This window comes from Rhinatrema bivittatum, chromosome 4, assembly GCF_901001135.1.
Source record: "Rhinatrema bivittatum chromosome 4, aRhiBiv1.1, whole genome shotgun sequence".
NCBI lineage: Eukaryota > Metazoa > Chordata > Amphibia > Gymnophiona > Rhinatrematidae > Rhinatrema > Rhinatrema bivittatum.
Genome location: NC_042618.1, coordinates 230,964,645 through 230,983,057, shown reverse-complemented (window position 1 = coordinate 230,983,057; position 18,413 = coordinate 230,964,645). Strand labels below are relative to the sequence as shown.

Below are 18,413 nucleotides of genomic sequence, written 5' to 3'. Positions count from 1 at the left end.
CTTGCCTTGCCTTGCGCGGCCTTCGGGCCTATCCTTGCCTTGCCTTGCCTTGCGCGGCCTTCGGGCCTATCCTTGCCTTGCCTTGCCTTGCGTGGCCTTCGGGCCTATCCTTGCCTTGCCTTGCCTTGCGCGGCCTTCGGGCCTATCCTTGCCTTGCCTTGCCTTGCGCGGCCTTCGGGCCTATCCTTGCCTTGCCTTGCCTTGCGCGGCCTTCGGGCCTATCCTTGCCTTGCCTTGCCTTGCGCGGCCTTCGGGCCTATCCTTGCCTTGCCTTGCCTTGCGCGGCCTTCGGGCCTATCCTTGCCTTGCCTTGCCTTGCGCGGCCTTCGGGCCTATCCTTGCCTTGCCTTGCCTTGCGCGGCCTTCGGGCCTATCCTTGCCTTGCCTTGCCTTGCGCGGCCTTCGGGCCTTTCCTTTCTTTGCCTTGCCGTGTGCGGCCTTTGGGCCTTCTTCCTTGATTTCCATACCTGGCCTACGGGCCTTCCGTGTGTGTGTGTGTGGTCTACGGGCCCTCTGACCTGCTTTGCCCCGCTATTGGTGTGTGGCCTACGGGCCTTCCGTGTGTGTGTGTGTGGCCTACGGGCCCTTTGACCTGCCTTGCCCCGCTACTGTGTGTGGCCTACGGGCCTTCTGACCGCCTAGCCCTGACCCAGCCTGGACCCAGACATTGCTGACTGCCGCCTGCCCTGACCCAGCCTGTACTTGACACTGCCACTTGCCGCCTGCCCTGACCCAGCCTGTACTAGACACTGCCACTTGCCGCCTGCCCTGACCCAGCCTGAACCCAGACTCTGATTCTTGCTGCCTGCCCTGACCCTGCCTGGTACCTGACTCTGGTTCGAGCTTCCTGTCTCTCTCCACCTGGAGCCACCCTGCTGGGTGGTGTTCACGACTCCTGACCGGAGCCCAAGCGTAACACCAGGGGCCTGTTTGTATGGACGGGGCGGATTGCTTTTGTCTCGCGGCATGGCTTTTGAGAGGTAACATCTGAAAAGCAAAGGATATTGGGACGCAGTGATCACTACCCTCTTGCGATCGTGGAAACCCTCTATTTCCCTGGCTTATGCCAGGGTGTGGGGGATTTTTGAGTCTTGGTGTATGGATAACGAGGTGAGCCCCTTTCGGTGTCAGATATCTTATCCTTTCTGCAGGCCGGCTTGTCCAAGGGCTTATCATGCAGTTCTCTGAGATTGCAGGTGTCGGCCTTAGGTTGCTTTTGGGGTAAGGTTCAGGGGGTACCTTTAGCGGCGCATCCGGACATTGCGCGTTTTCTCAGAGGGGGTGAAACATTTTCTCACTCCGGTACAGAATCCGTGTCCTTCGTGGAGCCTCAATCTTGTTCTCAGGGCTTTGTGTGCAGAGCCCTTTGAGCCTCTGAAGAGAGCGACGTTGAAGGACCTTACTCTAATGACTGTTTTCCTGGTGGCTATTTCATCGGCTCACCGGATGTCGGAGCTTCAGGCATTATCTTGCAGGGAGCCCTTTTTGAGAATTACAGATTCGGGGGTCTGGTTGCGGATGGTTCACTCCTTTCTCCCTAAGGTTGTCTCGTCATTTCATCTCAATCAGTCAGTAGAGCTCCCTTCATTTTCAGGTTTATATCTCTCCAATCCTAGGTCCAGAGACTTGCAGAAGTTGGATGTGCATTGTGTTCTGTTGCGCTATTTGGAGACTACTAATTCCTTCCAAGTGTCAGACCATCTGTTCATGCTCTGGAGTGGTCCCAAGAGGGGACATAAGGTTTCTCAGGCGATGATTGCTCATTGGTTAAAAGAGGTTATTAGTTCAGCGTTCCTGTTACAGGGTGGCCCGATTCCAGTTGGTTTACGAGCGCATTTTACCCATTCACAAGCAGCATCGTGGGCGGAATGTCAACTAGTGTCACCGCAAGAGATCTGTAGAGCAGCCACTGGGAAGCCCTTGCACACCTTTGCTAGACATTATCATTTGGATGTCCAGGCCCCACACTCTGGGGGTTTTGGCGCAGGTGTGATTCAAGCGGCTCTTTCAGGGTCCCACCCCTACTAGAAGAGCTCTGGTACATCCCAGGAGTCTGATCCAGACTGATCCAGACATACAGGGAAAGGAAAATTGGTTCTTACCTGCTAATTTTCATTCCTGTAGAACCACGGCTCAGTCCAGAGTCCCACCCTGATTTCTTAAAGGGATTGTCGAGAGTCTGCTCATTCTAGGATATATTAGTTGGTTCTGCAGAGTATTTTCTTTCTTGTTCTACATTTGTCACCTGTTCCTAGGTGAGGTTTGTGAGCAGGATAGTTCATGTGGCGAGGTTTCTCTTCCCCTGGTTGGGGTGGGGATGTTAGTGTTTATTCTACTTTCTAAGTGTTCTGCTTTCATGCTATGAAATAATGACAGACTGTGGGTGGCACCTCAAGTTTTGACAGAGTCAGTCAAAACTTCTCTGTCTCCATCTGCTGGTGGGGAGGCAAAACCCAGGAGTCTGGACTGATTCATGGTACTACAGGAACGAAAATTAGCAGGTAAGAACCAATTTTCCTTTGTACTAAACTGATGAACACACAAAAAGGGTCCAGCATATGCTAATAGGCTCATTGGGTATTAATGTTAGTTTCACTATCCCAGCATTAATACCTAATGGTCCTAACACAGGCCTTGTAAAGCTGGAAAGGGAAGTGCATCTCAAGAGACACAAATAACTGGCTATCTGTATGTGGCCCATAGTAGCATGGACTACCTGAGCAGGCCCTTCTTCCCAATCCATCATCTCCACCTCCCCAGCAGAAGTCCCCTTACCAGCAGAGCACTATACCTACCACCTTGGCAGCACACAACTCCCCTCTCTTGGCAGCATAAGACCCTCCCTCTCTAGCAGCAGACACCCCATTGGCAGCAAGGAGCCCCCATTCCCCAGCAGCAAGAACATCCCCATGCAGAGCAAAGTCCCTCTTGCATTGGTTGAAGACCCTCCTCTGGTCTAATGCCCTCACCCCACAAAGACCTTTCAACATCCCCCCCAAAAAGAATCTTCCCTCACCAGAGGCCTCCTCATCCGCCACGTACTGGAATCATTGTCCCCCAAATCTTCCTGGCCTTTTTTAAAATGTCACATTTCACACTCTGACCCCAGACATCAAAGCTCATGGCACTTTTGCTATGGGGCAGGGGGAGCTTATGGAAGGGAGGTTGAAGTGTCTTTTACCTCAAGAGGAGTGTCGGTTTTCTGCCAGGAGAGATCTTGTTCTCCTCATGGAAGAGGTGCTCACTTCTGGAAGTGGGGTAGGGGTGGTGTTCACTATTAAGGGAGGGGGTTGTGTGCTGTTAGGAGAAGGAGAGCTTACTGCTTGCAGAAGGGAAGTCTTGGCTGCCAGAAGGGAGATCTTATATTGCCGGAAGGATGCTATGATGATACTAGGAGAAATAGTGCTCTGCCTGTTAAAGGGACTTCTACTAAGGAGGAGGATTTGGATGGCTGAGCAGTGGTTTTGTGCTTCTGGAAGGGGGTGGTCAGGACCTGTGACTGCCAAAGTGGGGTATTCTTGATGCCTTTGCTTGCTTTAACCACCCTTTCACTTTGGGTCGGTTATCACTGCAAAACCCAAGCTGCCAAGTGTGACAGCTTTCCCATGCAGTGCCACCCTTCATGCATCCATGCATTTCATTAGTGAATTGGATATAAGAACATAAGAATTTACCATACTGTGTCAGACCGTGGGTCCATCAAGCCCCGCATCCTGTTTCCAATAGTGGCCAATCTAGGTTACAAGTTACCTAGCAAGTACCCAAACATTAAATAGATCCCATGCTTCTAATGCCAGTAATATCAATGGCTATTCCCTAAGTCATTAAATCTTAAACTAAGGCATGTGTTAGAACTGGCCAATCACCCATGTTAGCATGAATAATGTGGGTTAGTAAATAGACCCCTTAGTTTGTGAGATTTTTGGATAGGCATTTTATAATAATATGCTTTATCTTGTGAAGTGTTGTACAAACCAAAAGGACACTATTAATAATAGAGAATGTTATCATTTTTTCTTTATTACTTCTAGAGTACTCTTGGTATGCGCAACACTGCACAAGATAAAGAATATCATTGGAAGATGCCCACCCAAAAATCTTACAAACCAAGAATTATCACTTTTTCTTCCTTCTCTCTTCTCCTCTATACCTTTCCCTTTAAACCCTACTGTTCTGCTCCTTCCAATTTTGCTTTTTTTGTATAGTTTAATAACAATATAGCTATTGTATATGCTGTGAAGATTAGAAGCTGGCACTGGTGCTGTTTCATTCATTGCCTGGCTTTACTGGACTGAATTGCCCCTAGAAAGAGACGTCCAGCAGTGTTCTTCAATAAAATGTTCACTGTTCCCATATTGATTGAAATTTTAAACGTGTTGAGACTGGAGGTTGATGATTCAGTAAATCTACTCTGCTTCACTGAGCCTTGGCTATTATTTTTGCTCATTCGGAATTTCCAGCACTCAATAGCTCTTTTCCTTAAGAGTTTCAACAAACAGACATCCTGCTGAATGTCTTCTTGGCCATTGCTGTAGACAACCTTGCTGATGCTGAGAGTTTGACCTCTGCCCAGAAAGAAGAAGAAGAAGAAAAGGAAAGGAAAAAACTAGCCAGGTGCAGCTAAGGGTTTGAATAATCTTCTTTTGTTAACATAGAAAATGTATGGATGACTTATTGAGCTACCGTAAGGGAAACCTAGGTCCCAGAGAAATGCCAAGACTTCAGTCAGCATGCCAACCATAAGCATTGCACAGTAAAGTTCATTCCACAAAGCAGTGTTATCACTCAATGGGGAAACTGCCTATGTTTGCAGCCACAGAGCTATGCCATGAGACAGGTGGAAGAGCTGAGGAATACTGCAAGGTATTGTCAGAAATTATGGCAGCCCATGAGAAATGGTTCAAAGTTATGACTTTGAGCTCAGCTAAGAGACTGTTTCACATTTTGTAATTTTCTGGTACAGTAAGGAAAAGGATTTTCTGAATGTTTGTGTGTAACCCATGGGCTAGTGTCCCTTCTCAGGACCCCCAAAGATCACACCCCAAATACAGGCTAAGGGGCGGATTTTCAGCGCCCTGCTCGCCTAAATCCGCCCAAAACCGGGCGGATTTACGCGAGCAGGGCCCTGCGCGCCGGTAAGCCTATTTTACATAGGCCTACCGGCGCGCGCAGACCCCGGGACTCGCGTACGTCCCGGGGTTTTCGGAGGGGGGCGTGTCGGGGGCGTGTCGGGGGGGGCGGGCCCGGTCGACGCGGCGTTTCGGGGGCGTGTCGGCCGCGTTTTGGGGGCGGGTACGGGGCGTGGCTACGGCCCGGGGGCGTGACCGCGCCCTCCGTACCCGCCCCCAGGTCGCGGCCCGGCGCGCAGCAGGCCCGCTGGCGCGCGGGGATTTACGTCTCCCTCCGGGAGGCGTAAATCCCCCGACAACGGTAAGGGGGTGGTGTAGACAGGGCCGGGTGGGTGGGTTAGGTAGGGGAAGGGAGGGTAAGGTGAGGGGAGGGCAAAGGAAAGTTCCCTCCGAGGCCGCTCCGATTTCGGAGCGGCCTTGGAGGGAACGGGGGGAGGCAGCGCGGCTCGGCGCGCGCAGGCTATACAAAATCGATAGCCTTGCGCGCGCCGATCCAGGATTTTAGTGGATACGCGCGGCTCCGCGCGTATCTACTAAAATCCAGCGTACTTTTGCTTGAGTCTGATGCGCAAGCAAAAGTAGGCTGTTCGCGCGCCTCTTAAAATCTACCCCTAAGCTTATAAAGCCACCTCCTGATGGTATACACTCTGAAAGTCCAGAATTCCCTGTTAGGGGGAAGTTTACTTTCTCAGCCCTCAGTGTAGTTGAATGGTGAATCCAGTATTCAAGTTTCTTATATACAGCACTAATAATCGCTCTAGAAGCAATGGATGGTTTTAAATTTTACTGCTTAAAGATGAAATTTTGATGGAAAATATTTAATTATAGATTCTTTATATTTACAATTCATTTTACAGCTTCAGATTTTCTAATATACCTGTGACTTTCAGCTTTCAGTTAATGTAGTCTGTTACTGATGTTAGTTGATATGTTATTAAATCTTAGTCCTAATCCATTCCAATTAATGGGATGGTTTTGGAGATTCCTCCCAGAATTTGATGGAAGGGCCAAGCTTCCCAATTTAGTAGTTCATACCCCCAGCCAGTCAGGTTTTCAAGATATCGACAATGAACATGTATTAAATAAAAATTTGCATGCTCTGGAGGCAGTGCATGCAAATTTATCTCCTGCATATTCATTATGGATATCCTGAAAACCTGACCAGTTCGGGGGTCCTCCAGAATAGGTTGGGAAACACACCTGTCATTCTCCTTTTCTCCCTAGTTTGCAGGGCCAGTACAAGGGGATTAGGCGCCCTAGGCAAATCTTCTGCCTTGCGCCTGCCCACCCTGGTCACACCGCCAGCCCCGGTCTTGGCTCCAACTCCTACCTCATTTGCAATCGCGCCCGCCGAGTGTGTGCTTCTCTGGGCCGCGAGCAGGTTGGGGGCTGCTCGCGGCCCGCTGAATCTCCACTCCTCTTTGCCACTGCTCGTGGCCCCACATGGCTGATCTATTCTTCGGCGCCCCCTAATGGTCGGTGCCCTAGGTGCAGACCTAGTTCACCTAATAGGATGCGCCAGCCCTGCTGGTTTGTACTTGGTTAGTATCTCCATATTCCTCTGTTCAACATCTTGATGATGTAGATGTGGTTAACACAGAATGGGTGCCACAGATCTTCTTCAAACTCTCCTCCCTCTCCCCAGGAATCAACCCAGATCCATTCCTCCGCTGGACTTTCAATAGTCCATCTGTGGTCTCTGGATGACAGACAGCACTCCTCTTCCCTAAACCATACTAAACCGCTGGGCCCTAGGGTACTCAGGCATGTTATTAAAAGAAACATTTTAGAAAAAGGGAAACCAAAAATAGAAACATTTCCTCCTCCACAAAGCAGAAGGTTCCCAAGGATACATCTTAAGGTTATGCAAAGGCACCCTTTCTAACCAAGGATTCTTCCAAAAGAAAATTGGAAACATATTAGTGACATATTACCCCTACTACAGGTAATACAAAAGTCACATCCTAAGATAGTGGCTACTCTGGGAGCTCACCATCTCAGGCTCCCACATGGGGGAGTTTCAACACAAAGTAATACTATCTCTGATCCCTCTGTGATAAATAGAACAATCCTCTTTATGAGAGATTCACAGGATTCTCTACTTGAGAATTGTGAGTTCCTTGCTGGGGAGGCAACAATTGCATGTTATGGCCCTCTGGCAGAAGTGCATCACTAGGGAACTGTGGCATTTCAGTCATTTGTTTTCCTGTAAGGCTTAGATAAAATCCCAGTTCATTTCCAATATTTTTTATGGTGGCAATTTTACTTTGTGCGTAGAATGTGCTTTATCTCCAGAAACATTCTCCTTGGAATTTCCATTGGTTGTTTGAGGAGGTTGTTGTTTGGGGGTTTTTTTTTGGCTGATTTACAGGCTGATGCAATATGGGTGCATAGAAAATGTTTGCACAATGCTGAGCCCCTGCTTTCTCAGCCAGCTCTTCTGGGCCCGCGATCCAAATATTTAAATGAGAGGTCGTGTTAAAAAGGAGGCACTACGGAAAATTGTGCGCCCTTAGCGCCTCCTCAGCATCGGCCACTCAGGAGAAGTGGCTGTCAGTGCAGGTTAGGAAAACGGACGTTCAATACGAGCGTCTGCTTTCTCCTGCTACTGGCACAATATACACACACAAGATGCACGACCTGGATCATGTATCTTGTGCGCATTTTAAAAAGGTCCCAGCCACGCACGTAAACCCCGGTACATGCCTCTCCGAAGGGGAGAGCTAGGGGGCAGGGGTGGGCCGGAGCAGCGCCATTGTACGCCGTCCTGATGACTTGCATGCCACAAACTTCAGCTCCAGCCCTGAAGTAAGTTCAAAAAAAAAAAAAAGAATAGATAGGAAGGGTTTAGGGGTGAGGAGGAGAGGAAGAGGAAGGGAGTTTAGGTAGGGGGGTAGGGAAGTTCCCTCCCAGTCCGCTCCCTAATTGGAGCGGACTGGGAGGGAACTGGGGAAGGCCCAATTGAGTCGCCAAGTGTAATTTGCAAAAATTCACACACACCCCCCCGCCCCCTTGCATGCACCGCCCGCACATGTACACTCAGATTGTAAAATTTGGCGCACATGTATGCGTGGCCACCCGATTTTATAACATGTGCCGCCAGCACCCACAGGTTCTAAAACTGGCATATCCACGAGCACGCACATGGACACGTGGGCGCATCTTTTAAAATCTACCCCCAAGTTCCTTTCAAACTCTCCTCTTCCACATTCAGAACCTCAGTCATGTACATGAGAAGGCATTCCCCCTCTAGAGATTATCTCTTTCCGCTCACTTACTTAAAGGAAAATAAAATTAAGTGTTATTGGGTATTGCAAAACCTTCCGTCAACACAGAATAATGTTAGAGGTGAAACTGTAGGGGATAGGTATATTACATTTAGGCCAGGGCTACATGCTTTTCTGCAGTTTTTTTTAATCCTTTAAAGCTATTTTAGGATTCTGATTCATCAAAGTCTTCTCCCAAAGCCCCAGAATGGGAGAAAAAAAAGGCCTTAGTGAATCAGGCCATAAAATATTTTAGTGAATTAAGTACTTAGTGGTGTGTTGTTTTTTTTTTTTTTTTGCATCTATGAACCTATTAGGACTGCCAGCCCAGAAAAGAAACAGGAAAGCGAGAAGCTGCCTGCACCTGTCGAGGAGGAGATGAAGGAGGAGAAAATAGAACTGAAATCAATCACGGCCGATGGCGAATCCCCGCCTGCTACCAAGGTACAAAGTTCAGGAAACCTTGTAACCTCCGAGGCTCCCAGGGAGTGCCAGCTTTCAATGGGCCCGCTGACTTCTTTTTTTGTCTCTTCTCCTTCTGCCAGATCAATGTGGATGATTACCAAGCTAACGAAAATGAGGACAAGAGCCCATATCCCTGCACAAATGAAGTTTCAGGTAGAATCTTTCTTCTGCCCCTCATTTGTGGGGCTTGAAGGAGAGCTGCCATCCTCCAGATGGCGTACATTTTGGGACAGGGAATTCAAGCTGAGACCAGTCCTAAGGGAGAAATGGCAAGGCAGAGAGAAAGGTGGATAGATATGATGGAGGTTTAGCTGACATTAAAAAGAAAATTGCCTTGTGCTCAGGCAAGAGTCATGAGGGCTGTGGAAAGTAATCAAATATAATCCAATTAAAGTTATTTTCAAAGTTTCAAGATGTTATGGATGACTAATATGCAATGCTGCTGAGATGAGGAAAGACATTTGTTTAATATCTGTGTCATTGGTTATATACCTTGTGGTTCAATAAGCCCATCAAGGCAGCAGCATTGTATTTGTGCATATATTGGAAAACATGGAGTATAAAATTAAGCAACTAAAAATAATTTTGAAGTATGCGTATTGCTTAAGGGAGGCAACATAAACAGGAGTTGAATGTAAAATGATGTGCCAGTAGGATGTAGAAGAGTTAAACTCAATGGGACCTATTTTCAGAAGACACTGAATTGGGGAAAATCCTTTTAAAAATAGGGCTCTATGGAGCCTCTGGATTAAAGCGTAGCATGTACACTAAGACCATTTAGCATGCACAAAAGAGTAGTACACTATGCACTAAGGGGCTGATTTTCAAAGGGTTACGCGTGTAACCCCGAAAACCCGCTCCTGCGCCTGCCGAGCCTTTGTCCCGGGCGTGGGTGGGGTGGGGCATGAGCGGTCCGGGTGGGGGCGTGGCCAGAGGCTTCCAAAGGCCTGCTAGGCCTGGGGATCGCGCACCGACACTCGGCCGGCGCGCGCAATCTACGCCTGCCCAGAGGCAGGCACAACTTAAATAATAAAGGTAGGGGGGATTTAGGTAGGGTTGGGGGGGTAGGTTAGATAGGGGAAGGGAGGGGCAGGTGCAGGGGGGCAAAAGGAAAGTTCCCTCCGAGGCCACTCCGACCTCGGAGGGAACGGGGAAAGCCATCGGGGCTCCCCTAGGGCTCGGCGCGTGCAAGGTGCACAAGTGTGCACCCCTTTGCACGAGCCGACCCTGGATTTTATAGCATGCGAGCGCCTGTGCGCGCATGTTATAAAATTGTGCGTAGATTTGTGCGTGCTGGGTTTCGCGCACAAATCTACGCCCGCACGTAGGTTAGAAAATCTGGCCCCAAGAATTTGGGCTGTATGTTAAACCAGTCTGAAAAGGCATTAGTGTGTACATTCTAAAATTGGCATGTGCATGCATGGACATGAAGGCACATCAGATGCAAATGAGACTATAGCAAGTACGTGCTATACTAAACAGCATGGTATATGCTCCTCCATCAGCTGTTTAGCTCACATGTACTGGAGCTAAATATCTAAATGTAACTCTTGCCTCAGATCAGATGTTAACTTTGTAGCATGCATGCTATTTCAAGGGCTCAGGTAACAGCATTCTTTGGAGGTGTTAGAACAGAAGGTGTTTTGGGAGGTGTGGAGTAAAGAACAGAGGAGAGATGGAACAAAGGGAGACAGCAATAAAGAGAGAGGAGGAGGCCAGAGATGGGGGATGCCAACACATACGTGAGCATTTCCCAAAAACTTTTACATATATTTGGAAAACATATATATATATTCAAATCAAAGGATCTCCAGAGGTTTCACATATTGTTGTACACTGCCATAAGCATCGCTATGGGTGGCAAGAGGTGCCGGTGGCAAGTGCTACCCCAAAAAATGGTTTGCCCAGTTTCAGAGAGTGTTGCCAGCTGCCCATGCCACCAATACCAGTGTCTCTTCTGCTCCTCCTGTGGTCCACTGTTCAAATGTCATTTGATGCAAGAGGGACAGAAGAAGACTCCATCCCATATTCTGAAGTAAAAATATCACTTAAATTATATCTACATGCACTGCTGTGATACCAACCTGAAATCCCTGCAAAAACACACTTGGAACTTATATGCTATTAGGCCTATTATAACATGTGTTTGTGTGGGCTTAACCCCCCCCCCCCCCATCCCCCCAAAAGCCCTAAAACACTAATATACTTCCTATTAAGAGAATCTCACCTCAGTCACACATGCAGAACATAAACAGACCCCCACCAAATACAGAATAGAGCAACCATCAAGCAGAAATACAAACGCACAGACAAAAACTGAACTGGAAACCACAAGAAGCCACAGTGCAACAATAAAAACCAGAACCATCACCATTCCTCAAACATCAAACAATAAAATCAAGAAATAAAATAAATACATAATCATTATAATAAAAACATACTAATAATAACATTCCAAAAACAGATGACAAATAAAAGATTGAATAATTAAAAACTTGATTTTTTTAAATGTCCAAAACAACAAAACAAAATTTTTTAAATGTCCAAAACACCAATAAAATATTTCAAAACAGCAGACCTGAAAAATAAAACTAAAATGGATTTTAAAAATTCACGCTCTCCATACCTGGGAACTTTTGATTTTCAGTCATACTGAGATTGTCGTGGATTAATGGAAGTGGGATGCATAAACTTTCTCCTCTCTTTTTTTATATATATACATATATACAATCTCATACACACATACATTCCCTTTCAGACAAACCCCCAGGCATCTCCAGATCGTCTTTGGTTGGGATCTGCCAGAAGCCCCTGGCCCTCCTCTTAATTCCACCTACAGCCCATTCTCTCTCTCTCTCTCACTCACACACAACCCAGACAAGCTCACATTCACACCCACATACCACAGGTAAGCTCCCATTCATACTCACACACATTTACATTTATTAAATTTATGAATCGCTTAACTAAAAAATTGGTCTAGGCGATGAACATAATAACATACATAATAATAAAGATGAAACAAATCTAGACTAAAATAGAATAAATAAAAATCAATAATAAGAACATAATAAAATTCCAAATAAAAACAGGAAAGTAATGTAAAACAATTTAAAACAAAATGTAAGTTAATAATAAAGCTTAAACAAAAAAGTCTTAAGGAGCCCTCTAAAGTTCTTAACTGAGTCACATTGACAAATCGCAAAAGGAAGGGTATTCCAAAATACTGGGCCAGCAATTGAGAATGAGCACTCTTGAGTAAGATGTAAACTTGCAACTCGAGGGGATGAACAACTAGTAGGGCCTGCTGACATGAGTGCAGAGATCTTGAGGGTTGGTAAAATTTCAAGACGATGTTAGCCAATGGGCAGGACTGATTGTTAATTAATTTTAAAATGGTCATTCCAATTTTAAATTTAATTCTTTAAAGAATCGATAGCCAATGTAACTCAATCACAGCCGGAGTGATATGATCATAATGCTTCAATCCAGTAATTAGGCGAGCCGCTGAATTTATTAACAGTTGTAAAGACCAGACTGTTGAGTATGGGAGACCAACTTAAAGAGCATTACAATAGTCAAGGATTGGAAATATGGAAACTTGCAAGACAGTGCGAAACTCTGGTGCATGTAAAAATTTTCTCAGGCCTGAGAGAACTCGCAGTCTAAAAATCCCTGCTTGATGACGTTTAACTTGTGGCCGAAATAAAAGTGTGTTATCTAATATTACACCAAGTTTTTTTTATCTGATTTTTAATTTGAAAACATTTGGAAATGTGAATAGAATTTTCAGTGAAAGTAGAGTAAGGGCTATAGATGGCTAAGAATTCTGTCTTTGACATGTTTAAAACAAGTTTATCGTGTTTTAGCCAAGAATTGACTGCAGAAAAACAGATGTTAAGGTGTTCTATGGTTTCATTCCAAGTAGGGTGCATGCGCAAGACAAACTGAATGTCATCAGCATATACTTTATAAGAGTCTAATAGGTTAGAAAGAATTTTACAGATTGGAGCTAAGTAAATGTTGAAAAGCATAGAGGAAAGAGCAGACCACTGGGGAACACTAGTTTTAATGTGAGATATACTAGAGATTTCATTATTGAATTTGATATTTTGAGATCGATCAGTAAGATATGATCAAAACCATTCCAAAACATTTTCCTGATATACCGCATTCTTGAAGTCGAAAAAAGAGAATGTCGTGGTTGATGGTGTCAAATGCTTATGAAATGTCAAGAGACACAAGAAGAAATTGCTGACCATTATTTATTCCTCTCCTTAAAGTGTCTGTTAAGTAGAGAACAAGAAGTTCTGTGCTCATGGCACACCTAAAACAAAGTTGGTAGGAATTGAACAAAACAAATTTCTCGAGATGATCGGTGTTATGCCTGTCGGTTGCAGACAGCTGCAACCACTAATGCTCACCTCTTTCTTTGCTGCACTGCTATCCATTGGAGGAGTGGCGGCCTCCACCAGTCACTGCCGACCAGCCTGGCGTTCCCAGGACAGCGTGGGTGCTGCCATTCTCCATCTTGCTCCAGAAATTACCTAGGCACGCGCGTGCATGGGCCACCTTGTACACGTCATGGCAGGAACCTCTGGGGCGTCCCCTCCAGATGACGTCACCCGTCTCTTGTACTTAAGCTGGCTGGCCCTTCACTATGACGAGTTAGCAAGGAGTTCCCTCTTGCTGAATTCTGCTCCTTGGACTTCCGGTTCCAGTTTTTACGTTGGCGTGAGACACTGTGGGTACCCGCTCCTCAGGGGCCCTATATCATCTCTGGTTATCCGCTCCTCGGAGGACCTTCTGCCTTGGACTGCTATCAGTTCCGCTCCCCGGGACCTCTCCTAGAACTACCTCCTGTGAGTACCTATTTATACGGACTTCTATTATCTAGCCTCGTTGTGGGATTCTCTTCGGTGTACCCCGTGCCTCGGGCCACTACCGCTTCATCCCAGAAGGAACCACTCCGGTTTGCGGTGCGGTAATGCCTACAGGTCATTACCACACCACCGCTACAGGAACCTCATCGGGGTTCCTTCACCTCGGACAGCTTTCTCATTTCCATCAACTGAGGCTCATCTCCGGTGTACTCCGCTCCGCAGGCCACTACCAGATCTGCATGTTTGAGTGTTCCTTCACCACTGCATGACTTCCTGGCGTACCCCACTCTGCGGGCCACTACCGGATTGTCACATCTGAGGCATCATCCGTGGGTATACCCCTCTGCTCAGAACTTTACTTTACTGCACCTCCTGCTCCACGGGTTATGCCTTTCTCTGCAATCAATAATGACTCTATTCCACAGCTGTGTCTGACATCGCTGAGACAGCGCCTACCAGCGGTAAGGCTCACAGGACTCCTCCCTGTGGGCGGAGACACCTCCCACCTCGGCCCAGGGGTTCACACTAGTACAGGCCGTCTGTTTCTTCAACTATCGGCGGGATGGATTCCACCGGCGGCCCCATGGGCTTCCTGCTTCTTTTGCCACTGTTGGGATGGAGTCCACCGATGGTAACACTGGCCTCTACCTGCTCCTGATGCTACCCCCCTGGCGTGCCGCCCTGTGCAATTGCACAGCTTGCACATCCAATGGTGCCGGGCCTGGGAAAAAGGAGTGTTCTAAGGCCAGAATAAAGCAATCTAAGGGATACAATTATTTTTTACATTTAAGTGAAACTCACTTCATACTATGAAATGACTGGCGTGTTGTACACTAATCATAATAATTTAGAGGTCAATACTCAAAAGATTTGTTACCGGTTAAATCTGTGGGGATGAAAATATCCCCCCCCCCCCCCCCAAAACACACACACACACAGAAGGGGTACATTTTATCTGCACAAACCATTGCCCACACAGAATTTACTCAGACAAAATGAGGTGGAGTTGGAGTGTTCCCGGGACTTGCTTATTTTCTAGTCAGACAGCACCGATATTCAGTGCTCTCTGGCTGAAGTTAGCTCAGTAAGTTTGCTCAATGTCAATATCTGTCCTAAAGTTACCTATCCAGATAATCTTATCTGGGTTTGATTAGTGGCACTTTTCCCTGTTTAAGTACCACTGAATATCTGAATGAAGTTATCCTGATAAAGTTATCGGGCTAACTTTGCTGCTCATTGGGCTTTTGAATAGGGGCCTCTTAATTTTTTTAGCACCCCCCCCCCCCTTTCCAAATGATGCTCAAGGTGTCTTACAGCATTATCAGCATTCAGGTACAATAAGTCCCTGCCCTAGAGAGCTTACAATCTAAGTGGGTGACTGAGGTAAGAGGGAGATTTGCCAAAGGTCAGAAGGAGCATCAGTAGGGGAAGTGAACCACTGGGCCATTCCTCCTCACCTTCCCCCATTCACTGAGGAAGGATACAAAAAAGAAAAACCAGAATAAATTTTGGGCCACAGGGACCACTCCACGTAATAACAATTAATAGGGCCGCAAACTAAAGTAATTGTTTAAGATTAATGAGGGTCATCTCTCCAATTAAAGAGCTAAGCTGAACCAATAATAGAATTGAAGCAAATAATTTTAGCCTTATAAATGAGCTAGGGGATCTACGTTGCCAGTGAATGCATCTGCGCTATCACACTCACATTTAAACTGGTGCTGGCAGGCAGTGAAATTAAGCTTTCTCTCTTGATACATAGGGGAAGGCTAAACTTTCCCAGGCTTACACTTTGCCTCTTGTTTTCCTTAATCTTTCCTTTCCTCACGCTTTCTCTAGGATCAGCATAATGGTATAGAAACATTTCTTTTGTGTATACTCAAAAAGCATAGCGCTGGTATATTCACATTCTTTTCTTCTTTTCTTTTCCCTGTGCTATGCATAAACTCCTGCTGGTACACAATGTATGGATTCTTTTCCTGAGGGACGGAGATCTTTTGGGTCTTGTAGAGAGACTTTTGTTTTTGCAGAGATATTTGGAGTCTAGTAGAAACAGTGATCATTTGAGGTCTTTTTGGCACAGCAGCAGCTAAGGCCATACTGCACCAGATATATGGACCTGGAAGTTTTCTCTGTTCCTTTGTATTTCCAGCTAAATCAGAACCAAGGCTGGCATCTAGCACCATGAGCCTACATTGGCAACATCCCAGGGATTTTTCTGCTGTTTTAGATCTTTCCCACAACACACCTAGTCTTGTCATTGCAGTGGTGGTCCTGGCTGGCATTTCCAATATCTGGCTACTAGGTGTCACCCTGAAGCACAAACCATGACTCCCTCCCCTCTTAAGGGTTGTGAACGCTGCATCCAGCCCAGTTCCTCCAGGGCATGGAAAACCCAAACAAGGGACCTTCTGAATAGCAATGTACAACATTTACTAACTGAGCCACTGGACTGGTCAAAAGAATTTTTTAAAAAAACGTTCAGTAGTTGTACTGTGAGGAACATATATAATTATTATTAATCAAATTTATTTCAATTATAGTGAATTATGGTTTTGAAACTAATAATAGATTTTAAAAAACATGAAAAGGTCCCGTTACCCAAAATAACAATCTAAAAAGATTTTATTGTGGCCTTTTCCTGATATATAAATTTTCCCTTGCTCACTACTTTTTGGGTTTACTTTAATAGCAGATAGGAGATGGAGGGACTGGGAGCAGCTCTCTAGAAAGCTAAACAAGTTTTTTTCCCCTCAGAATGATAAAAATCTCAGTTTGTCAGGACACTGGGTGCTTTTACTCTGTAACTGCCATCAATGACAGTTCTACCAGTCTTGTGCTAAAAAAAAAAAAAAATGCAGCGACAGCACTGGAAGCATAAACTTGAACGTAAGCTTACGCTTCCAGCGCGGCCTCTTGTCAGAGCAGCGCTGGAGGTGCCAGGAGCAGGGCCGAGGGTCCCTCGCTCCCGGCGATGAATAAAAAGGTATCTGCAGGGAGGGGGGAGGGGGGTGCGGGAGCCACGATGTTTCCTAGAGGGTGGGTGGGTGGGAGGGGGGGAAGGCAGGCTGAACTCCTTTTAAAGTTAACAATGGGATGGGGGCCCGGCTTTCAAAACAGGGCACATCTCTACAATTTAAAAAGGTTTAGGTGTGGGGGGGATGGGTGGTGCTAGGATACAATATATGAATTGACTTATGCTTTGGGGTGGGGAGGAGAGGGGGGGAGATGGGGTAACTTAATTTTTTCTTTAGTAGATGACAATGCTACTTTCCAAGATATTCGGTTAAGTAGCGCATTATCCAGCCACACAAGGCCGGAAGCAGGTCTAACGTTATCCAGCTAACCTAGCCAGATATAGCCAAATATTCGACTAGGTTAGCCAGATATCTCAGCCTCTCCCTGGAATGCCCCTAATTTAGCTGGATACGGGCGAAATAGAGCCAGGCAAGCCCTTTAGATGGATAACTATTACATGTTTTGTGTAAATGGCTTTTGAATATGGTCCCTCCTCGGTTCCAGGAAGATCGATAAACAAGCTTTCTGGGTCACAGGCCTCCACCCGCATCATGAGCAGTGTAGTGGGGCCGGCCCAGTGGCTTGGTGGCAGTGCTCATATGCGGAGGGTGCAGGTTCTATTCCCAGATCTGGCCTCTGCTCCCAGGGCTGCTGGCACCTGGGATACGCTGTGGAGGCAGCCCTCATAGATGCTAAGGGGGAAGGGAATATCAGCCATCGCTCCATGGAGACACCTTTCCTGCCAGACTCAGAGTGCATATGCATTTGGTTCTGGAGGGAGCCGTGACCTGTAGTCTCTGGCAAAGGGCTACTAGTGCATTGGTTGAGCTAGTGTGGGGAGGGGATTATAATACAGAAGGAGAAAAAATTCACAGCTAGATGGTGAAGAAAGGCTCCTGGCGCTGTAGTTCAGTGGAGTGCGGTTCTAAGTGACCTAGAGACTTTTTGAGCAGAAAAACCTAGTGTACTATTACAGCTCCTCCCCTCCCCCACCTACAATGCATCTCCTTCCTGTCCTGATCGCTCTTCTCTATAGGTTAATAACAGTCTAATGCTTGAAGGTTTGATTCTTGGGAAGATGGTTTTTAAGAGCTGAAACCCTTGTCTTCAGGCTCTATACTTTTCTCTTCATTAGGTGCACATAAATCTTGTAAACCTCTGGATTTCCAATTTTCTCCACTACTGGTTATCTTGCTGTTGTAGGAAGGAAGCCCCTGAGACTCGTCATTATTTATAACAGCTTTAGCAGAGACAGTAACTCTAGTGGTGCCCTCTGAATACCAGGAGACCTCAACCTTCCTAAATTAAACAGAGTACTCAGGGTGATAGGCATACATGGTGCTTGGTACTTTCAGTAAGGCACTTAAAATTAATTACTAATGACAACAAATTTGGTGTTTTCAGCAGGAGAGGAAGAGGATGAGGAGCCCGAGATGCCCGTGGGCCCTCGGCCGCGACCACTTTCCGAGCTTCACCTCAAGGAAAAAGCTGTCCCTATGCCTGCAGCTAGTGCTTTCTTCATCTTCAGCCCCGACAACAGGTACCCGGGGACCTGCTCTAGGATCGGAGCGTGCTATTGTTTCCATTAAACAGGCACCGAGCGGCTGTATCCTTAGAGGCTCCCACAGGCCCTACTCAAATCAAATTCTGAT

The 18,413-nt window shown here is 46.5% G+C and overlaps 1 protein-coding gene across 18 annotated transcripts in view; it reads left to right on the top strand.

The window, feature by feature from the left end:
- The window catches only part of CACNA1C (calcium voltage-gated channel subunit alpha1 C), a 1,539,476-nt gene that overhangs the window by 1,197,639 nt on the left and 323,424 nt on the right, over positions 1 to 18,413 (top strand). For 15 of the 18 annotated variants that reach the window (XM_029599882.1, XM_029599881.1, XM_029599878.1 and 12 more), the window contains 4 exons: positions 4,500 to 4,614; positions 8,713 to 8,839; positions 8,941 to 9,013; positions 18,166 to 18,301. In XM_029599882.1, the coding sequence (XP_029455742.1) occupies positions 4,500 to 4,614; positions 8,713 to 8,839; positions 8,941 to 9,013; positions 18,166 to 18,301 (451 nt within the window). The remainder of the gene's footprint in view (positions 1 to 4,499; positions 4,615 to 8,712; positions 8,840 to 8,940; positions 9,014 to 18,165; positions 18,302 to 18,413) is intronic. The other 3 variants (XM_029599874.1, XM_029599876.1, XM_029599875.1) reach the window with 1 other exon arrangement.